Raw genomic sequence first — 18,946 nt, forward strand, 5'->3', positions numbered from 1 at the left:
CTTTATCAGAAATGTAAACTCCAGATAAGCTAATAATCTTTTGTGGTGGAATATTAAGTGTGGAACAGTAGATTTGGACTTAATTTATGCTGATCTAATATTCAAAATGAAATGCACTTCTCCATTATATATTCATGGCTATCTATCATTATATATTTATATATTTTGGCCTCATCTATCAAAGATAAAGAATCAGTTAAAAAATTATAAAATTCTCGGATCCGGATCTTCACCAAAATCTAAGCAATTCGTCCTTGTCACACACCCAAGCTGTCCACAAAGTTTCATCTGAATCCATCCATAACTGTTTCGCAAGGAATCACAAGGAATATAGATGCAGGAGCAGGCCATTTGGCCCATCGTGCCAGCACTACATCAACACCAGACCAATTTATGACCGTTGTCCACTGCCAAAAAATGTTTTTGTCGTTTTTTCTTTCTTTCCAGGGGGAGTGGGTAAAGGCGGTTCCTGGGTGAGAAACACACATCAACCACACACCGCCCCTTGATGGGACCCCCCACAAACAACACTCCACACACCCACACACAATCATCCATCCACACTCAAGGTACCGCAAAGCCCTGCCAATGTCCCTATACCCCCTCCATCTCCAATACTTACAGGAACCTATCTAATTCTAATTTAAACTTATCTACTGTTTCTGCTGCCACTACCTTTCCAGGGAGACCAGTCCATGCATTAACGACTCTCTGAGTAAAAGACCCCTGCCTTACTACCGTTTCAATTCTCTTCTTTGCTCTCAGACTACGGCCCCTCTTCCTCCTATCTCTGGCCACTTTGCTGAATAATTCTTCTGCACTTATTTTATTGATACCCGTCATTATCTTAAACATGTCCATCATATCCCCTCGATACCACCTCCTTTCTCGTGGAAAAAGCCCCATCTCCTTCAGCTGCTCCAAAGAGCTAAGTCGAGCTTGGCCCGAAATCAATCTTATTGTCCTCACTGAACACTCTCAATGACATCTATGTCCTTCCTGAGTTGTGGTGACCAAAATTGCACACAATATTCTAGATGTGGCCCTCACTAAATTCCTGTACAATGTTAACACCTCCTCTTTTGATTTACAAATGATCCCCCTCCGAATACAACCCAAAACCCTATTTGCTTTACCTATAGCTGCCTGGCACTGTGCTGCCTGCTTACGTCCATTATTTATTACCACCCCCAGATCCTTCTCCTGGGTGACACGCTCCAAAATTACCCCTTGTATCCTGTAATCTCTATTTTCATTGTTATTCCCCATCCCCAACACCTTACACTTGCTCAGGTTAAATTCCATCTGCCAATCTTTCGCCCAATCCATGCAAGTATCAATACTTTCCTGAATCTGATCATCACCTCCTCTGCTATCCACCTCACCTCCAAGCTTTGTGTCATCCGCAAATTTGGAAAGCTACACTATCCAAATCGTTGATATAAATAACGATCCAAGTACTGATCCCTGAGGTACCCCACAACTTAAATCTCCAGCAAGATATCCTCCCACTCACAGCCACTCTTTGCTTCCTACCACAAAGCCAGTTTGCAATCCATTTAGCTACCTGACCAGCCACTCCACAAACCCTCACTTTGGCGAACAACCTCCGATGTGGTACCTTATCAAATGTCTTCTTAAAGTCCTGATATACTACGTCCACTGCCTTTCCCTCATCCACCCAATCAAACCCTGCTACATAGAACTCTAAAAGATTTGTGAGACAAGAACTACCTTTGGTAAACCCATGCTGACTACTTTTAATTAGTTTGTATTTATTTAAATGGTTCCTCATCTGGTCCCTAATTAATGCCTCCAACACCTTCCGCACAACTGAAATCAAACTAACAGGTCTATAGTTTCCCAATTCTTCTTTGGATCCTTTCTTAAATAATGGTGTTACATTTGCTTCTCTCCAATCCTCCAGTACCCGTCCTAACTCCAGTGAGCTGTTGGAAATATCCATTAACATCTCGCTTACCTGCTCACCCACTTCCCTCAATACTCTCAGGTGCATATTATCTGGACCCAGAGCCTTATCTACACTTAGATTTCCGAGCTGAAATTTGGAGAAGAAGAGAGTTAAAACAGTCGTAAGGTGGAGGTCTTTTATTCAGAGTCAAGTAGGACTGGATGCATGAAGTAGTTAATGCATGCAATCCATACATCCATCACAAGCACACTCTGAACAGAGCGTTGGTGGTGCCAAAGCTGTCTCCTGGGCTATTGGGCACAATCCTGGACAGGTCGCCACTCTGACACCAGAAACTCAAATGGTTCAATCATCCCAGAAAGCTGGTATTCATTTTGCTGACCTCAGAAGGATGACAGGCTGAGTTGTAACCTCACCTGTTATTCATTCAACGGCCAAAAAGGATTTGAACTCAGGACCCTAGGATCCCAAGCCCACCAACCTTACCATTAAGCCAACACCAGGCATATGCATGGAATTGGTCTCCCTGGAAAGGTAGTGACAGGAGAAACAGTTGGTAATAGATAGGTACCTGCCGCTGATTCCCCATTTATTTATCTTTCTTTCCCTCTTCCTCGTAGTCTGCAGCTGCTGCTAAAACAATAAATCAGTTTGGAGAAGTTGTCACAAGAGGATCGAGGAGAATTGAAAACGACACCCCGGGCGAGCAAATTGTCCCACAATAGCATTGTTTCCATGGAGACCGCCATGTTGTTAAGAGGTGCTGAATGCTCTGTTCCGTTGGAGTGTTTGCTTGAGCACTTTGAATCAGGCAAGCCGCTTGCTAACGAAACACACTCCAGATGTGCAGATGCTACTTCACTCTCTGTTACTATGTTCCAGTGCTCTGAACTTTACATGATCATGTCATGCTCAAATTTACAAAACGTGTCATTGAATATTTTGCCTTCAGAAAGTCACATCATTTGTCAATGTTGGAGTATGGAGTCTCAATATGGCGGCCGGTATGGAGTCTCAATATGGCGGCCGGTATGGCGTCTCAATATGGCGGCCGCATGGAGTATCAATATTGTGGCCTCATCAGCAGACTCACTCTCATTGTCCGATAGTTCCTCCACGTTATAGAGCTCAGTGGCTCGAAATCGGAAAGTATAAATACCTCGAAATGACTAATCTTTGTTGAAAGGTGATAACTATTTTCCAAGCCCATTAGTATTATTCAGATGATAATTCATTATTATTGTGAGGACCAATTGAAACGAATAGTGTGTGATCGGGTCAGAAAAGAAGGGGAGGATTATATATACATGATTATAATATATTAATTAGCATACTGTTTTCAAGTAACAACAGCCGTTCAAAAACACTTTGGACCGCCGATCGTTTGTCAATGATATTTAGCAAAAAAAATTACAAGAAATATCGACTTCTCTTCAGGCGAAGAGTGCTTGATTTTAAAACGTCATAGATACGTCACGCTCAGTGCGAATAATGCGAGTGGTCGCTTCTTTTGGGTGTCTCAAGATGGCGGCGTGTTGACTTCAACATTCAGCGGTGAAAGTCAATCCAGTTTGTTTGGAGACCGGTGTTGATGATGCGACACCCAGGTGTGAAAAACTTTTAAATCTGTAAAGCAGAAAACTAGAAAGCCAGAAGGAATGCCTTTTTATTTTTAGGAACGAATAATACTGAGCGGAAATATGCGGTTTGATTTTTAATGGAATAATTTATCGTTTCGTTCCTCATCAGTCTCGTCACCATTCCAAATACTGTACCATGGCTGTCGGACAGGTGACTTGTTGATTCCGCCATGGAACACATACACACTCCCAGGGTAAGTACTCCAACCTCATTGTATCATGGAGCAAAAGTGAATTTCCGAGGCTTTGTGTCGTTTTCTGTTTTTCCTTGTAACTTGCTGTGAGTTTTGTTATCGTGTTTTCCCAAATCTGTGATCTGCTTTCCTCAAACCTCATCTCACGTTTACGCGATTGTATTCACGGCTGATTGTATCGTACCCAATCTTTCACCTCTATTCTTTATACCCTCATCCCCCACTCCTCCTCTTCACTTCCACCTCCCCCCTCCTCTTCACTCTCACCTCCTCCTCCTCTTCACCCTCACCTCCCACCCTCCTCTTCACCCTCACCTCCCACCCTCCTCTTCACCCTCACCTCCCACCCTCCTCTTCACCCTCACCTCCCACCCTCCTCTTCACCCACACCTCCCACCCTGCTCTTCACCCTCACCTCCCACCCTCCTCTTCACCCTCACCTCCCACCCTCCTCTTCACCCTCACCTCCCACCCTCCTCTTCACCCTCACCTCCCACCCTCCTCTTCACCCTCACCTCCCACCCTCCTCTTCACCCTCACCTCCCAACCTCCTCTTCACCCTCACCTCCCACCCTCCTCTTCACCCTCACCTCCCACCCTCCTCTTCACCCTCACCTCCCACCCTCCTCTTCACCCTCACCTCCCACCCTCCTCTTCACCCTCACCTCCCACCCTCCTCTTCACCCTCACCTCCCACCCTCCTCTTCACCCTCACCTCCCACCCTCCTCTTCACCCTCACCTCCCACCCTCCTCTTCACCCTCACCTCACACCCACCTCTTCACCCTCACCTCACACCCACCTCTTCACCCTCACCTCACACCCACCTCTTCACCCTCACCTCCCACCTCTTCACCCTCACCTCCCACCTCTTCACCCTCACCTCCCACCCCCTCTTTCATCCTCACCTCCCCCTCTTTCATCCTCACCTCCCCCTCTTTCATCCTCACCTCCCCCTCTTTCATCCTCACCTCCTCCCTCCTCTTCCACTCTCCTTCCTCTCTTCCCCTCTTCTCTCCTCCAACCACCACTTCCCCTCTCCCCAAACTGATTCCCTCTTCCCCCTTCTCGGACTCCCTCCCCCCTTCTCCGACTCCCCTCCACCCCCTTCTCCGACTCCCCTCCACCCCCTTCTCCGACTCCCCTCCACCCCCTTCTCCGACTCCCCTCCACCCCCTTCTCCGACTCCCATCCACCCCCTTCTCCGACTCCCCTCCACCCCCTTCTCCGACTCCCCCTCCACCCCCTTCTCCGACTCCCCCTCCACCCCCTTCTCCGACTCCCCCTCCACCCCCTTCTCCGACTCCCCCTCCACCCCCTTCTCCGACTCCCCTCCACCCCCTTCTCCGACTCCCTCCCCCCTTCTCCGACTCCCCTTCCCCCTTCTCCGACTCCCCTCCCCCCTTCTCCGACTCCCCTTCCCCCTTCTCCGACTCCCCTTCCCCCTTCTCCGACTCCCCTTCCCCCCTTCTCCGACTCCCCTTCCCCCCTTCTCCGACTCCCCTTCCCCCCTTCTCCGACTCCCCTTCCCCCTTCTCCGACTCCCCTTCCCCCCTTCTCCGACTCCCCTTCCCCCCTTCTCCGACTCCCCTTCCCCCCCTTCTCCGACTCCCCTTCCCCCCTTCTCCGACTCCCCTTCCCCCCCCCCTTCTCCGACTCCCCTTCCCCCCTTCTCCGACTCCCCTTCCCCCCCTTCTCCGACTCCCCTTCCCCCCTTCTCCGACTCCCCTTCCCCCTTCTCCGACTCCCCTTCCCCCCCTTCTCCGACTCCCCTTCCCCCCTTCTCCGACTCCCCTTCCCCCCTTCTCCGACTCCCCTTCCCCCCTTCTCCGACTCCCCTTCCCCCCTTCTCCGACTCCCCTTCCCCCCTTCTCCGACTCCCCTTCCCCCCCTTCTCCGACTCCCCCTCCCCCCTTCTCCGACTCCCCTTCTCCGACTCCCCTTCTCCGACTCCCCCCTTCTCCGACTCCCTCCCCCTTCTCCGACTCCCTTCTCCGACTCCCTCCCCCTTCTCCGACTCCCCTCCCCCCCTTTCTCCAACTTCCCCCCCCACAAAGTTGGAGAATGTGTGTTTAGTCGACCGGTTCGCGTCCAAAAAGGCAGTCAAAGGAACCTTGCACCTAACTGCTACACATCTGATCTTCATTGAGAACTCTGGAAACAAGGAGACCTGGGTGAGTCAACGGTTTTGTAACAGAATAATTTAGTTTGTGACACTGAGTAACTGGATAGGTGCCTAACGTTGATTGGTCGGGGGGGGGGGGGGTCTTGAAGCCACAGGAAGCGCTCAGCCTGCCATATTCCTTCTCCCACAACACCGAAAATCCTGTTTGCCTCAATACAAATACTTGCTTCAAGGTGCATATTTCCTATGAAAATTCCACCTTCCTACTTGATTTTAGTCCAGTCCCACTTTATTTTATTCGATTCCTGGGTTGGAAAAGCGTTGTTATAGTATAGTATTTACTCGCAAATACCACCCGTCGCGTCACTGACGGGAATACTGAGAAGGGGGGAGAGGGAGAGAGGGGGCGGGAGATTGAGAAGGTGGAGGGCGAGGGGGAAAGAGAGAGGAAGGGGAAGAATGAGGAGGGGTGTGGAAAGGGAAAGCAGTGTGAGGTGAGAGGAAGGGATGGTATACGTGCGGTGGAGCATCGATTACGAGTCATACTGTCTCATCAAAATGATTCTGCATAGAATAACAGTGGAGATGGAAACAAAATAATCTGAAATCCATTTTCTACCGGTCATACGATAAATACTGTGCAGAGACAAACACCATCTAGACACGTCCGGAGAGGAACACTGCCCGGACAAAATCACCGTACAGCCATGTCTGGTGATCACCACCTGCGGTGGAGCATCGATTACGAGTCGTACTGTCTCATCAAAATGATTCTGCATAGAATAACAGTGGAGATGGAAACAAAATAATCTGAAATCCATTTTCTACCGGTCATACGATAAATACTGTGCAGAGACAAACACCATCTAGACACGTCCGGAGAGGAACACTGCCCGGACAAAATCACCGTACAGCCATGTCTGGTGATCACCACCGTCTGGATACGTCAAGAGATAGGGAGGGAGAGAGAAGGAGAAGAAGAGAAGAGGTGTAGGAAGATGGTGCTGCACTGTATTGAGACAGAGATAAACAGGCATTGGGGGCATGGAAGTTCGCATAGAGAATGTTATGTTTTATGAAACACACACACGTATAGGTATTGGCGAATACAACCCATCGCTTTGATGATGGGAATATTAAGGGGGGGAGGAGCATGGAGGAGGGGAGCGAGGGAGGAGGAGAAGGGATATCGAGGGGGGAGCGAGGAGGAGTGCGGAAAGGGAAGGCAGTGTGAGGGGAGGGTCCGACCAGACATAACCATCGTCTGGATGACAGGTTCATTGAGTGGGCAGAGAGAGGGGTGGAGGAGCGGGGAGGAAGGGAGGGGTTGAGGAGGGGTGAGGGAGTGAAGAGGGGTCGGGGAGCAAAGAAGCAGGAGGGGTGGGGGGCGCGAGGAAGGACGACTCGCCCTGAAGGACGGGGCACGGGTGACTCGCCCTGAAGGACGGGGCACGGGCGACTCGCCCTGAATGATTAGCTCAGAATGATTTGGCATGGTTGTTCTTTCTTTCTTTTGTGGGTTTAATGGTGATTTCAGAGCCTCGAGGCTCTATATACGCCTCTCAGCTAAACATCTCGGATATGGATACTGGAGGCTTATATTGGTCGCCCCATTTCTTTTATGAATTGTAAAACTGATTGACAGAACCGGGGGTGCTTCTGAGTCAGATGGCAAAATGCATCTGGCAGGCCTGACCATGTGATCCCCATGATACGGACAGAACGCGGTAGATGTCATCTGGGCTCATTGTACCCAGGGCAGAGAGAGAAAACGTGAACCAAATCCTCGGGAACATTACACCAGTCACACAACACCGTGGGGTGATGCCCTATCCTCTGAAGATAGAGGTTGAGAGAACAATGCCCGTGCGGTTGTTGTTATTGAATTCAATCCACGCTGTCGCAAAAACGAGTTATCATAACAGGTTCTACCTCGCAGCAACTGCCGACAGTACATCTCATTCAGGAAGGGAAGTACACCACCATCCACTGTGGGGTGCTCGGCAGGCGGCTTAAGCACTCAAGCAATCACTCCAATTGAATGAATGGCTAATGATCGCGATGTCTGAATGTCCAAACCATGATCTAATTGGACAAATCAACACTTTTTTTTGGAGTCGGAACTGATGATATTTTCGAATCTGGAGCTTACATTTTGTAATTCTGGTTAGTTTCAGAGATTCTCTCGGTTATTCATATGCAGAAATGAAATAAAACCACAAACGCTGACGTCTCTGGGTGTTTAAAAGCACTGCAATGTACCCAGCTGTTCGTAACTATGATGAACAGGTATTCGATAACATGAGTGAGGAAAGTGGGGGGGGGGGGAAACAACTTTATTATGAAGAAATCATTGCGACCTATTCCAAATCACTGCATGATTGAGCAGGCCAAAAAAACGTGGTGGCTTCAAACCCCAGTGAGCGAGGTGGCCGATGATTTCCTGATGAGGGATATAATTAAATAAAGCTGTTAATTATCTTCAAAAGTGGTGTTTTAATTAGTTTTGTTAGTATGCATGCAAAGTTTCAGGCTGCTTGGTTTTATGGTTTTGGAGTTATGGAGGACAGACTGACAGACGCACGTGCACACTGACAGGCGCGCATGCACACACACACACACACACACACACACACACACACACACACACACACACACACACACACACACACACACACACACACACACACACACACACACATTTGTTTGTATCGATGAAATGGCATCTTGCTGTTGTAAAAACTGCAACGGTCGTGATCAAAGGAGAAGAGGAATCACATTTCATCGGTCAAGTAGAATTCAACTTGGTTACTAACAGTCCCATTCATTCATTCGGGAGAGCAAAGATGGCAGCCAAATGGTTTCAAAAAATGAGCTTCCCCTCCTTTCCAGTTAGTATCGAGATCAGTGGTTGGTGATGATTGGTTTTCAATGAGGGATTGAGGTGGAGGGAGGTGTTTTTGTTTATCTTCTTGCACCGATAGTCTAGACATCCTTCCTAAGGTCCACAAAATACTCTTACTATTCCTCTTGGAAGAACGTTTCATGTTTGATGTTTATCTTACAGAAATCGCTCAAAAATCACATTTCTAAACTCTACATGTTCCTTTTTGATTGTTCTCAGAGCTTTCCCATAATGCTGTGCATGCCGCCATGTTGGTTGGATTCACTTCCCGACAACAATAGCATCAGTAGCTCTACAATCAAGCGCGTTTATCTTGTCCTTCTGACTTGCTGCGATCGAAGGTTACGCTAATTCTCTTGCCTTGTTAGGTCTTGTTTACCTTTTGCTCACGGGTTTAACTTGCCAAGCAATATGGTTGCACGCGTTGCATTATGGGTACTGAAACCCCTCTATATCAGCAATGAATGTATCGTTGTCTTCTACTTTCCACACATGCATGCAGCTTGAATGCCTTTCATTATCCCCATGCTATTTTGAAGAAAAAAAATGGGGAGGGGGGAGGATATTGTAAGGCCATATAAAAAAAAAATTACCTGTTCATTGTCGATTTTTATTTCTTTTTTTTTTAGATTGAAGGAGCCACTTTTAATTTATTTATTACATTTATGTGTTTTCAAAATGGCCACCAGCTTTTAGTACCTGACCAATCACGTACCTGACATGGCAGTTTTTTTTCACCTCCCCACCTCCAAAAAATTTAATTGCATGAGTCATGTACCCGACATGTCAGTTCTCTACCCCAAATCAAATATGACTTGGGTCATATACCTGAATATGCTGGGTCATTCCATGTCAAATCAGCCCAAAAAAATGAAAGTCTGCGGTGACCCCCTCAGATTTTCCTGAAAAAAATTCTCAAAGCTACCTTAACATATATGAGGAAGGTTTGCCAAGTTATAGCTCTAAATTCCAAGTAGTGTCTGAAATATGGCCCTGCAAACACCCTAGGGGTGTTTCAATTCTGGCAGTCGCAAGTTGCAGATTTGTATCTGAAGCATTTTTGGAGGGCTCTAGATTCCAGAGTTTTACAAACGGCGTTCTGAAAATTCACACAAATGGCGTCTGTTAGTGAGGCTTTCAGAATCTGACATCAAAAATGTTCTACTTAAAGTACTTTTTAATATAAGTACTCTCAAATCTCATAACTTGGCAAACCTTCCTCATATATGTTAAGGTAGCTTTGAGAATTTTTTTCAGAAAAATCTGAGGGGGTCACCGCAACCCCTGGCTGAAATGACACAGAATGACTGTGCTTGGTGTTGGCTTCATGGTTAAGGTGGTGGGCTTGGGAATCTAGGATCCTGAGTTAAAATCCCCCTTGGCTGTTGAATTAATACCAGGTGGAGTTGACTCTTCCTGTCATCCTTCTGAGGTCAGCAAAATGAGTGCCAGCTTGCTGGTATCCTGTGTCGGAGTGGCGACCCATCCAGGATTGTGTCCAATACCCAAGGAGACTGTTTAGGCAGCACCAACACTCTGCACAGAGCATGGTCCCAATGGATGGATATACCTGACATGTCATGTACACACTCACCAAGTCTATTAAAATATAATCCACAGTTGAAAAATATATAATGACTGTATGGTGGAATACAAAAAAAAAATTCACACTTCATGTATATTAAAATGATTGGCTATGCCATATATGTATATAGATCTGCAGTAAACATTTAATACACGACTTGCATATGTGGAATGTGGACTCACCAGTGCTTCCTGGTCCAGCTCTCCACTAACGAAATCGGAGAAAACATCATAGAGCGAGCTTCACCCGTCAAGAACTGTTCTCGCATATCACGGCTTCAGGACTATAACTTCCCGTCCAAATTTGCAAACGGATGAAAACCATCTTCAGAAATGAAGCTTAAATCACGAAAATGATTCGTCGCATTCACACAATTTGCTAGTTTTATAACCAGTCGTAGCTTGCATCATTTTACTCGGAAGCATGCACTGAATTTTACTGCAGCAGCTGCGATGAAACTTACGTGTACACGGATCAGCATTGCTCACATATCGCACACGTAAACGGAAAGCGACAGTACAGTTATTGGCACTGCAACTTGGTGGAAGTTATATCAACTCAGAATCGACGTTGGGGGAAATTAATTATTCAAAGAATGGTGCAAGAGTCATATATGGAGATATGCATTTTTAAGTGATGCAAATCGCTTCAATATATGTTAGTCAGCTTGTATGTTTTTTTTTTGTTTTTTTTTTTTTGTTTGTTTGTTTGTTTGTTTGTTTGTTTGTTTGTTTGTTTGTTTGTCTGTAATCACGTATAAAAAATTCTGCAGAGCACAGTTATCATTGGAAATTTTTGTAACTTCGCATATCAGAGGCCTATAGAGGTCCCGTTCAGCGCATAAAATTTTGAAGGTCAAGGTCACTTTGTCGCAAATCAGGGGAGTTGACGAAACCCTTATTTTTTGAGTAATTTTGATCGGATCGTCTTCAAACTTCATGGGAAGATAGTTCATGGTCTGGCGCTCAGCTGATTAATTTTTGGTGGCGATTGGCCTTGACCTTCATATGTTTTTTTTTGTCTGTAATCACGTATAAATCACTCTGCAGAGCACAGTTATCATTGGAAATTTTTGTAACTTCGCATATCAGAGGCCTATAGAGGTCCCTTTCAGCGCATAAAATTTTGAAGGTCAAGGTCACTTTGTCGCAAATCAGGGGAGTCGACGAAACCCTTATTTTTTGAGTAATTTTAATCGAATCATCTCCAAACTTTATGGGAATGTAGTATATGGTCTGGCGCTCAGCTGATTAGTTTTTGGTGTCGATTGGCCTTGACCTTCATGGTTAGCACCTGAGGTCAAACATATTTGACCCCAAGGTCAAATTTTCAAGTTTTAGGAACCATATCGTGTAGTACCTCAAATTGAACACCTCGAAGAGTGCTTTCTAGATTTGTCAAGCTTGAGACATTATGACGTCATTTGGTGACGTTATGAGGCAAACATATTTTTCATGGTTACTCTGTAATTCTCATCGGAATCTCTCGTAGGCAGATATTCCTCAAGGAGTTGCTCCTGGTGGATAGCAGCTCTGTTCACCTCAGTGTGACCTTAAAGAAGTCACACGTGGTCACCTTTTGGCAAGATACGGGTCATCCTGTGGGTGACATTGGTTTTTTTTTTTGGGTTGTTTGACAGCTACCTATACTAACAAAAGTGTGTGTGTGTGTGTGTGTGTGTGTGTGTGTGTGTGTGTGTGTGTGTGTGTGTGTGTGTGTGTGTGTGTGTGTGTGTGTGTGTGTGTGTGTGTGTGTGTGTGTGTGTGTGTGTGTGTGTGTGTCCTCCATAACTCCAAAACCATAAAACCTAGCAGCTTGAAACTTTGCATACTAAGAAAACTCCAAGGAAGTGCAAGAGTGAAAATTGGATGGTTGGGTTAATTAAAACGCCCCTTTTGAAAATAATTAACAGCCTTATTTAATTATATCCTTCATCAGGCGATCCTCGGCCACCTCACTCTCTGGGGTCTTAAGGCGTTTCCTGGGTAATCTTGCTGGGGTCTGAAACCACCATGTTTTTTGGCCTGCTCAACGATGCCATGACTTGGAACAGGCCGCAATGATTTCGTAACGATAAAGTTTTTCTTTTTTTTCAATTTCCTCACTCGTTATCAAATGCCTGTTCATCATAGCTACGAATAGTTGTGTGCATCGCTTTTGTAAATACTTGGAGTGATTTCATGATTTTCCACTATCACTTCCGTTTCTGGTTCTTGAGCGACGGTGGGGGTTCTTCTTCAGGGACTCTGCGGAATTTCTCACAGATCAGTTTTCCGGTCGTTTTTGTCGTGTTTTTCTGTCATTTTATTATCTCGGTGTTTACTGTGTGTTTCTAGTTACCTCCGCCACCGAGGGTGAAGGAGGTGATGTTTTCACCCCCTTTCTGTCTGTCTGTTACTTGCAAAATCGAAGATTTTTCAAGTATATTGGTCAGTCGATTTTGTTATTCTGTCTGTCTGTCTTTTTTATCGCCGACGCATCACAATTTTAAACCGATCTTCACAAAACTTCACCACGTGGTAGAGTTTGTCATAAGGAAGAAGCTTATTGTTGTCGGGGTCAAAAGGTCAATGTTGGCCAAAGGTCAACAACTTAAGTGAGATTTATAAAATCATCAATTCTCATCTGATTGATTTGAAATTTGAAGAGGATTTATATTTCAGGTCACTGAATTCAACTAGCCAATTATGTTTAAGGTCAACATAGGACCAAGGTCAACAACCAAGGTGGCATTTCTAAAATCCTCATTTTTCATACAAGTGACTTGAAATTTGAAGAAGATTTACAGTATATTTCAGGTCACTGAATTCAACAAACAATTATTTTAGAGGTCAACATCCGAGGCCGGATTTCTAACATTGTCAATTTTCATCTGATTGACTTTAAATATGAAGAGTAGTTGCGTATTTGGTCATTGAATTCAACCATCAATTAGTTTTGAGGTTAAATTTGTTTTATGGGTTTTGCAAGGACTGTGCTCTGCACTATGTCTTCTTCTTGTTTGTCTATTTGTTTGGCTGTTTGTTTACAGGATATCTCAAAAAGTTGTGGATGGATCCGGATGAAATTTTGTGGACAGGTTTGGTGTGTGACCACGATAAATTGATTCGATTTTGGAGAAGATCCGACTCCGGATCCGACGACTAGAATTTTAAAGTGATTCTTCACCATTGAGAGATGGGGCGAAAAATGATATGTAGCACGATATCTCAAAAAGTTGTGGACGGATTTGGACGAAACTTGGTGGAGAGAATGGGCATGTGGCAAGGACGAATTTATTCGATTTTGGTGAAGATCCGAATGCGGATGTGGATATGAGAATGATTAAATTTTTAAAGTTATTCTTCACCATTGAGAGATAGGGCCAAAAACGATATGGTACTGTATAGTATAGCATGATATTTCAAAAATGTATTGTGCCCGATATGTTCTCATGGATCAGGCATTACGTGGTGGAGGTATACGCTCTACCGAGTGCCATTCGAGTTTGATCTTGTGTTAAAACTTTTGCTAATTATGCAGTTTTTGTCGTATTTTCATATCGGGTTTCCTTGAGGCCTACCCTTTTTCCTGTTTGTGTGTGGTTGTGTTTATTGTGTTTTCTTCTTATTACCATCAGTTTTTATGTTCTCCACTTTTCCCTCCACCCTCCGATCCCTCTCAACTGTACCCTCTGTTTCATGTCTCAAAATAGAACAAAAAAATACCTTTTACCTCACATCATACCCAACATAACCACAAGACTTTCTGCACCGACTCTTTTTCCTCCTCCTTCTGCCGGTCGATCTACCATCTCCTACTTTTGCCAACCCACATTCACTATACACCTTCACGATTTTTTCTTCAACCTTTCCTTTTCCTTATCTTGCGTTATCTTTATCAAAAAAATTTTTTTTAAAGGTCTCTTAAAATGTTACAACTTCCTCTTTCACACGTGTGGTTTTCGGTATTGTATCATAATTCACTACTCTTCTTCTTTCTCCTCTTATTCCTCTTCTTATTCCTATTCATCTTCTTATTCCTCTTCCTCTTTTTATTCCTCTTCCTCTTCCTCTTTTTATTCCTCTTCCTCTTCCTCTTTTTATTCCTCTTCCTCTTCCTCTTTTTATTCCTCTTCCTCTTCCTCTTTTTATTCCTATTCCTCTTCCTCTTTTTATTCCTATTCCTCTTCCTCTTTTTATTCCTCTTCCTCTTTTTATTCCTCTTCCTCTTTTTATTCCTCTTCCTCTTTTTATTCCTCTTCCTCTTTTTATTCCTCTTCCTCTTTTTATTCCTCTTCCTCTTTTTATTCCTCTTCCTCTTTTTATTCCTCTTGCTCTTTTTATTCCTCTTCTTCTTTTTATTCCTCTTCCTCTTTTTATTCCTCTTCCTCTTTTTATTCCTCTTCCTCTTTTTATTCCTCTTCCTCTTTTTATTCCTATTCCTCTTTTTATTCCTATTCCTCTTTTTATTCCTCTTTTTATTCCTCTTTTTATTCCTCTTTTTATTCCTCTTTTTCTTCTCCTTTCTTCTTCCTCTTTTTCTTCTCCTTTCCTCTTCCTCTTTTTCTTCTCCTTTCCTCTTCTCTTTTCTTCTTCCCATGTCTAAAACATCCCACTGTTACAACGTTTCTTTTCTTCATTCTCTGAATTCTTCTTTATTGCATCCCTCACGTAATATCTTGAATCTCATCTCTGACATTAAACATTTGAAAAATCCCAGTCTTTTGTCCTCCTCCCCCTCATCTGGCCCTCTCCCCCGGCTCTTCTTCAATCCTCCACACACTGTCAGCAACTCTCCCTACCTCCCCCCCCCCACTCCTCCCTCATCTTACCCTCCCCCTCCCCTGCACCCAAAGCCTCCTGCCCTCCCTCTTCCTTAACAGTGCGGACCTCAAACAATCGGGGCTTTTGCTCAAATCTGACAAATCTTTCCATAACATAAGGTTGCCAAATGCCACTAACAAACCCGACATAATCTGCTTATGCTAGGTTCCCACTGTCGTGCGATCCTTAACGAACGCCACGATTGGCCATTCGTACCTGATCATGGAATTTCTCTGAAAGTCTGTTCCCACTATCACGATGCGCGGCACGATTGAAATCGTGGTCTCACAGAGCGTGGTGTTTGTCTTGTCGAAGATCGATCCTGATCACCACGATTAGGAAGCACGATTAGATGCGATCTGTCGCGCTTTGTTACGATGCAATACGATGATCCCGATTGACAATTGATCGTGTTGATCGTAGAAAAATTTCGAACCGTTCAAAAATTTTCTACGATTAACACGATTGCCACGACTGACCTCAAGATCTGATAAGATCTGATAGGATCACCACGATTAGTCCACGATTAAGACCACGATTTCAATCGTGCCGCGCATCGTGATAGTAGGAACCTAGCATTAACAGAAACTTTCCTGCTTCAAGACATCTCTGATTCCTAGTATCTCTTCCTGCTTATTCCCTCCTCCGGCATGACAGAAATGAGCCTCGTCCTGGTGGAGGAGTTGCTTTCTTCATCAAAGACTCTATTTCTTACTCACCATGCACTGCCCTCTCTACCCCACACCCCCAGAAATACCTCTAGCTATAGCTTCCCCTCCACTCCCACCTCATGTTTATATGTGTGCTGTACCATCCACCAAACAGTGATGACTCCCTTTACATCTCACAATCCGAAAACATGGACCAACTTCTATCCTCTCCTCCCAACTCTCTCTCTTCCTCATATGTGGTGACTTCAACTGTCTTCATGCCAGTTGGTGGGGTGTGGGTACCTCTCTCACCTGCCATGGCACTTCAGCAAAAGATTTCTGTGACTCATTGGGACTGACACAGTCTGTCAACTTCCCGATCCGGATCTCAACCAACGATATTTCATCTCTTCTGGATCTGATTTTGACAAATTTCCCTGAAAATATCTGCTGTTCTTCCTCTGCTCCTCAGTTCATCTGACCACATGCTTGTCAAAGTAGACATCTCTCTGGCTGTTATTAGAGAACCACCTCAGCGATGACGAGTCTGGCACTTCACTCAGGCCGACTCGTAGGGTCTTCGAGCAGCCATCAAACTTCCAGATTGGTCTCCCATTTCTACTCTCACTGACAGCAACTCATCCTGGGAATTCTTTCAAAGAAATTTGCTCTCTCTCATGCACAGATTTATCCCATCTCGTCTTCAGTTGTCCTACCCTTCCTCCTGCCCATTGTTCCATTGAAGCCTGTGGTGAGGCAGTTGTCCTGAAACATTTGCCTTCTCCTCATAGAAGGCTCATCCAACTGAGGGAAATCTCAGTTCCTTCCACAATGCTCGGAGCGAGTGTGTATCTCCCCTCAGGAGAGCCAGAAAACAAAATCTTTCCAATCTCAAGTCTGAACTCTCAAACCTCTCTCCCTCCTTGAAATCCTGGTGGCGACTAGTTAAGTCTGTTTCTGGTGTATGTCCCCCCTCCATCCCCTCCCTTACCTCAAATGGCCACACAGCTGACGCTGCACGAGAAAAGGCTGAATGTCTAAACTCCGTGTTTCTTCTAAATCGTGTGTCCCAAACCCATCGCTTTCTGTACCCACTTTACCCAGTCTTACCCAGCTGTCTCTGGGACAGACTGTGTTCTTTTCTCCTGATAAAGTGGACAGCTTGCTGTCAAACCTCGACTCAGATTCTGCAACTGGTCCAGACGGCATCGGTCAACGTATCCTAAAACAACCTGCTCTGCTGCTCTTGCTCACCCACTCTCTGTTCTATTCATTCTCCCGTTTGCTCAAGATAATCTGCCATCTGATTGGAAATCAGCAAACATCACTGCCCTGCATAAAAAAGATGCAAACACAAATCCCTGCAACCACAGACCAATCAGCCTTCTCCCAATCATCAGCAAGGTTATGGAATCCATCATCGCTTCAGACATGAAATCCTTCCTCTTCTCCAATGGCTTGATTTCCGATCATCAATTTGGTTTCAGACCAGGTCACTCTACCCTAGATATGCTGCTTCTGCTCTCCCAAAAATAGATGGAGGTCCTCAATGCAGGACATGAAATCAGAGCCATATCCCTAGACATATTGCGTGCCTTCGAAACGGTCTGGCACCCTGTCCTGCTCACCAAACTCTCTTCCTATGGTATCGACGGCCATCTCCACTCATGGAACGCAGACTTCCTCTCCTGTCACAGCCAACATGTGGCCCTAAATGGAGTTCTCTCATCCCCTCTTCCTGTCCAGGCTGGAGTTCCTCAAGGTAGCATTCTGGGCCCTGTTCTTTTTATGGTTTTCATCAATGATCTCTCCGACTCTCTGGAAAATCCACTTTATCTCTTTGCTGATGACTCCACCCTCTGCCGCACCATCTGTCATCCCTTAGATCAGCAAGCAGCAACCTCTTCACATTCTGCAGATCTGGATAAAATCACAAGCTGATCCAAAACGTGGAACATGTCTTTCAAACCTGATAAATCTCACACTCTCATTATGTCTCCCCGAAAGGACCGTCTGCCCCCCCCCCGACCCATATACTTTCGCAACAACCCTCTTGAAGAAGTCCTTTTATTCAAGCTTCCGGGTCTCACTATCTGCCACGATCTTTCCTGGGAAGGCCATATTTCCAAGCTGCCCTCCGAAGCTAGTCGCCGACTGAAAATCCTCCGTCGTGCAAAGTCCTTCCTTGGCACATCTGAGCTCCTGACCACATACAAAGCTTTTGTCCACAGTCTGATGGAGTACCGCTCTCCCCTCTGGGCTGGTGCTCCCACCTCTCACGTTTCTTGGCTTCACCCTGTGGAAACTGAGGCATTTAGGATCATTGGTATCTCTTGCGATGAAGATGAGTCTTTGGGTCTTTCAATGTCAAACCAACTCCTCTCCAGCCTGCCCCCCCCTGTTCTGTCTGAGATATGTCCCCTCTCCCCATATTTCTGCAGTGTGCTCAAGTTCTGCCAGCAACCCCCTTCTGATAAAACGACCAAAATCAAGAATCACTGCTCACCTTCACTCTTTCATTCCTCTTTTTTTCCCACCTTTGGTACAAACTCACACACTCTTTTCAATCCCACTCTTCCCTCCAGGTTTTCAAAACAGCTGTTCACCACCATCTGTTATCTAACCCCATCCAAAAGCATAATCTTTTCTACCCCCACTAATCCACCCCAAACCAAGTCAGGTCAGGTATGGGAGCATGCGCCAGAGCAGCGCATCGCTGCGACCACTTTCTCCTGGTACTCCAGGGGCCTCCGTCTGGCCATCCCCCAGGCAAATGCCAGGCCCATCCCCATCCCCTTGAGATGCCGAACAACCTGCTGCAACCACGAGGCATGTGGTCAGCCTATTGGCCTCCTCCACTCACGAGACTCCCTCTCTGAGAGAATCTGGTGAGCAGGATCAGTGTCAGGAAAACGAGCCACATGTCCATACAGCCGCAGCTGACGCTCACGGACTATGCAGGTAACAAATCTCATCCGAGTCTCTCTCAGCAACCGCTCGTTGGACACAAAGTTCAACCAGCGATAACCAAGGATTCTCCGAAGAGACCTGGTACCAAAAGAATTAAATCTGCATCTCAGATCCTTAGTCAGAGTCCAAGTCTCACATCC

At 45.6% G+C, this 18,946-nt stretch overlaps 1 protein-coding gene across 1 annotated transcript in view; it reads left to right on the forward strand.

The window, feature by feature from the left end:
* The first annotated feature begins 3,417 nt into the window (after positions 1–3,417).
* LOC147024797 (phosphatidylinositol-3,5-bisphosphate 3-phosphatase MTMR6-like) overlaps positions 3,418–18,946 on the forward strand; it is a 97,778-nt gene continuing 82,249 nt past the window's right edge. Inside the window, exons 1-3 of the mRNA XM_085885064.1 lie at positions 3,418–3,540; positions 3,683–3,767; positions 5,824–5,940. Coding sequence (XP_085741190.1) covers positions 3,744–3,767; positions 5,824–5,940 — 141 coding nt within the window. The 5' untranslated portion in view covers positions 3,418–3,540; positions 3,683–3,743. The remainder of the gene's footprint in view (positions 3,541–3,682; positions 3,768–5,823; positions 5,941–18,946) is intronic.

This window comes from Eptatretus burgeri, chromosome 6 (assembly GCF_056783735.1).
Source record: "Eptatretus burgeri isolate ZD-2024b chromosome 6, Ebu_testis_v1, whole genome shotgun sequence".
Taxonomy (NCBI): Eukaryota; Metazoa; Chordata; class Myxini; order Myxiniformes; family Myxinidae; genus Eptatretus; species Eptatretus burgeri.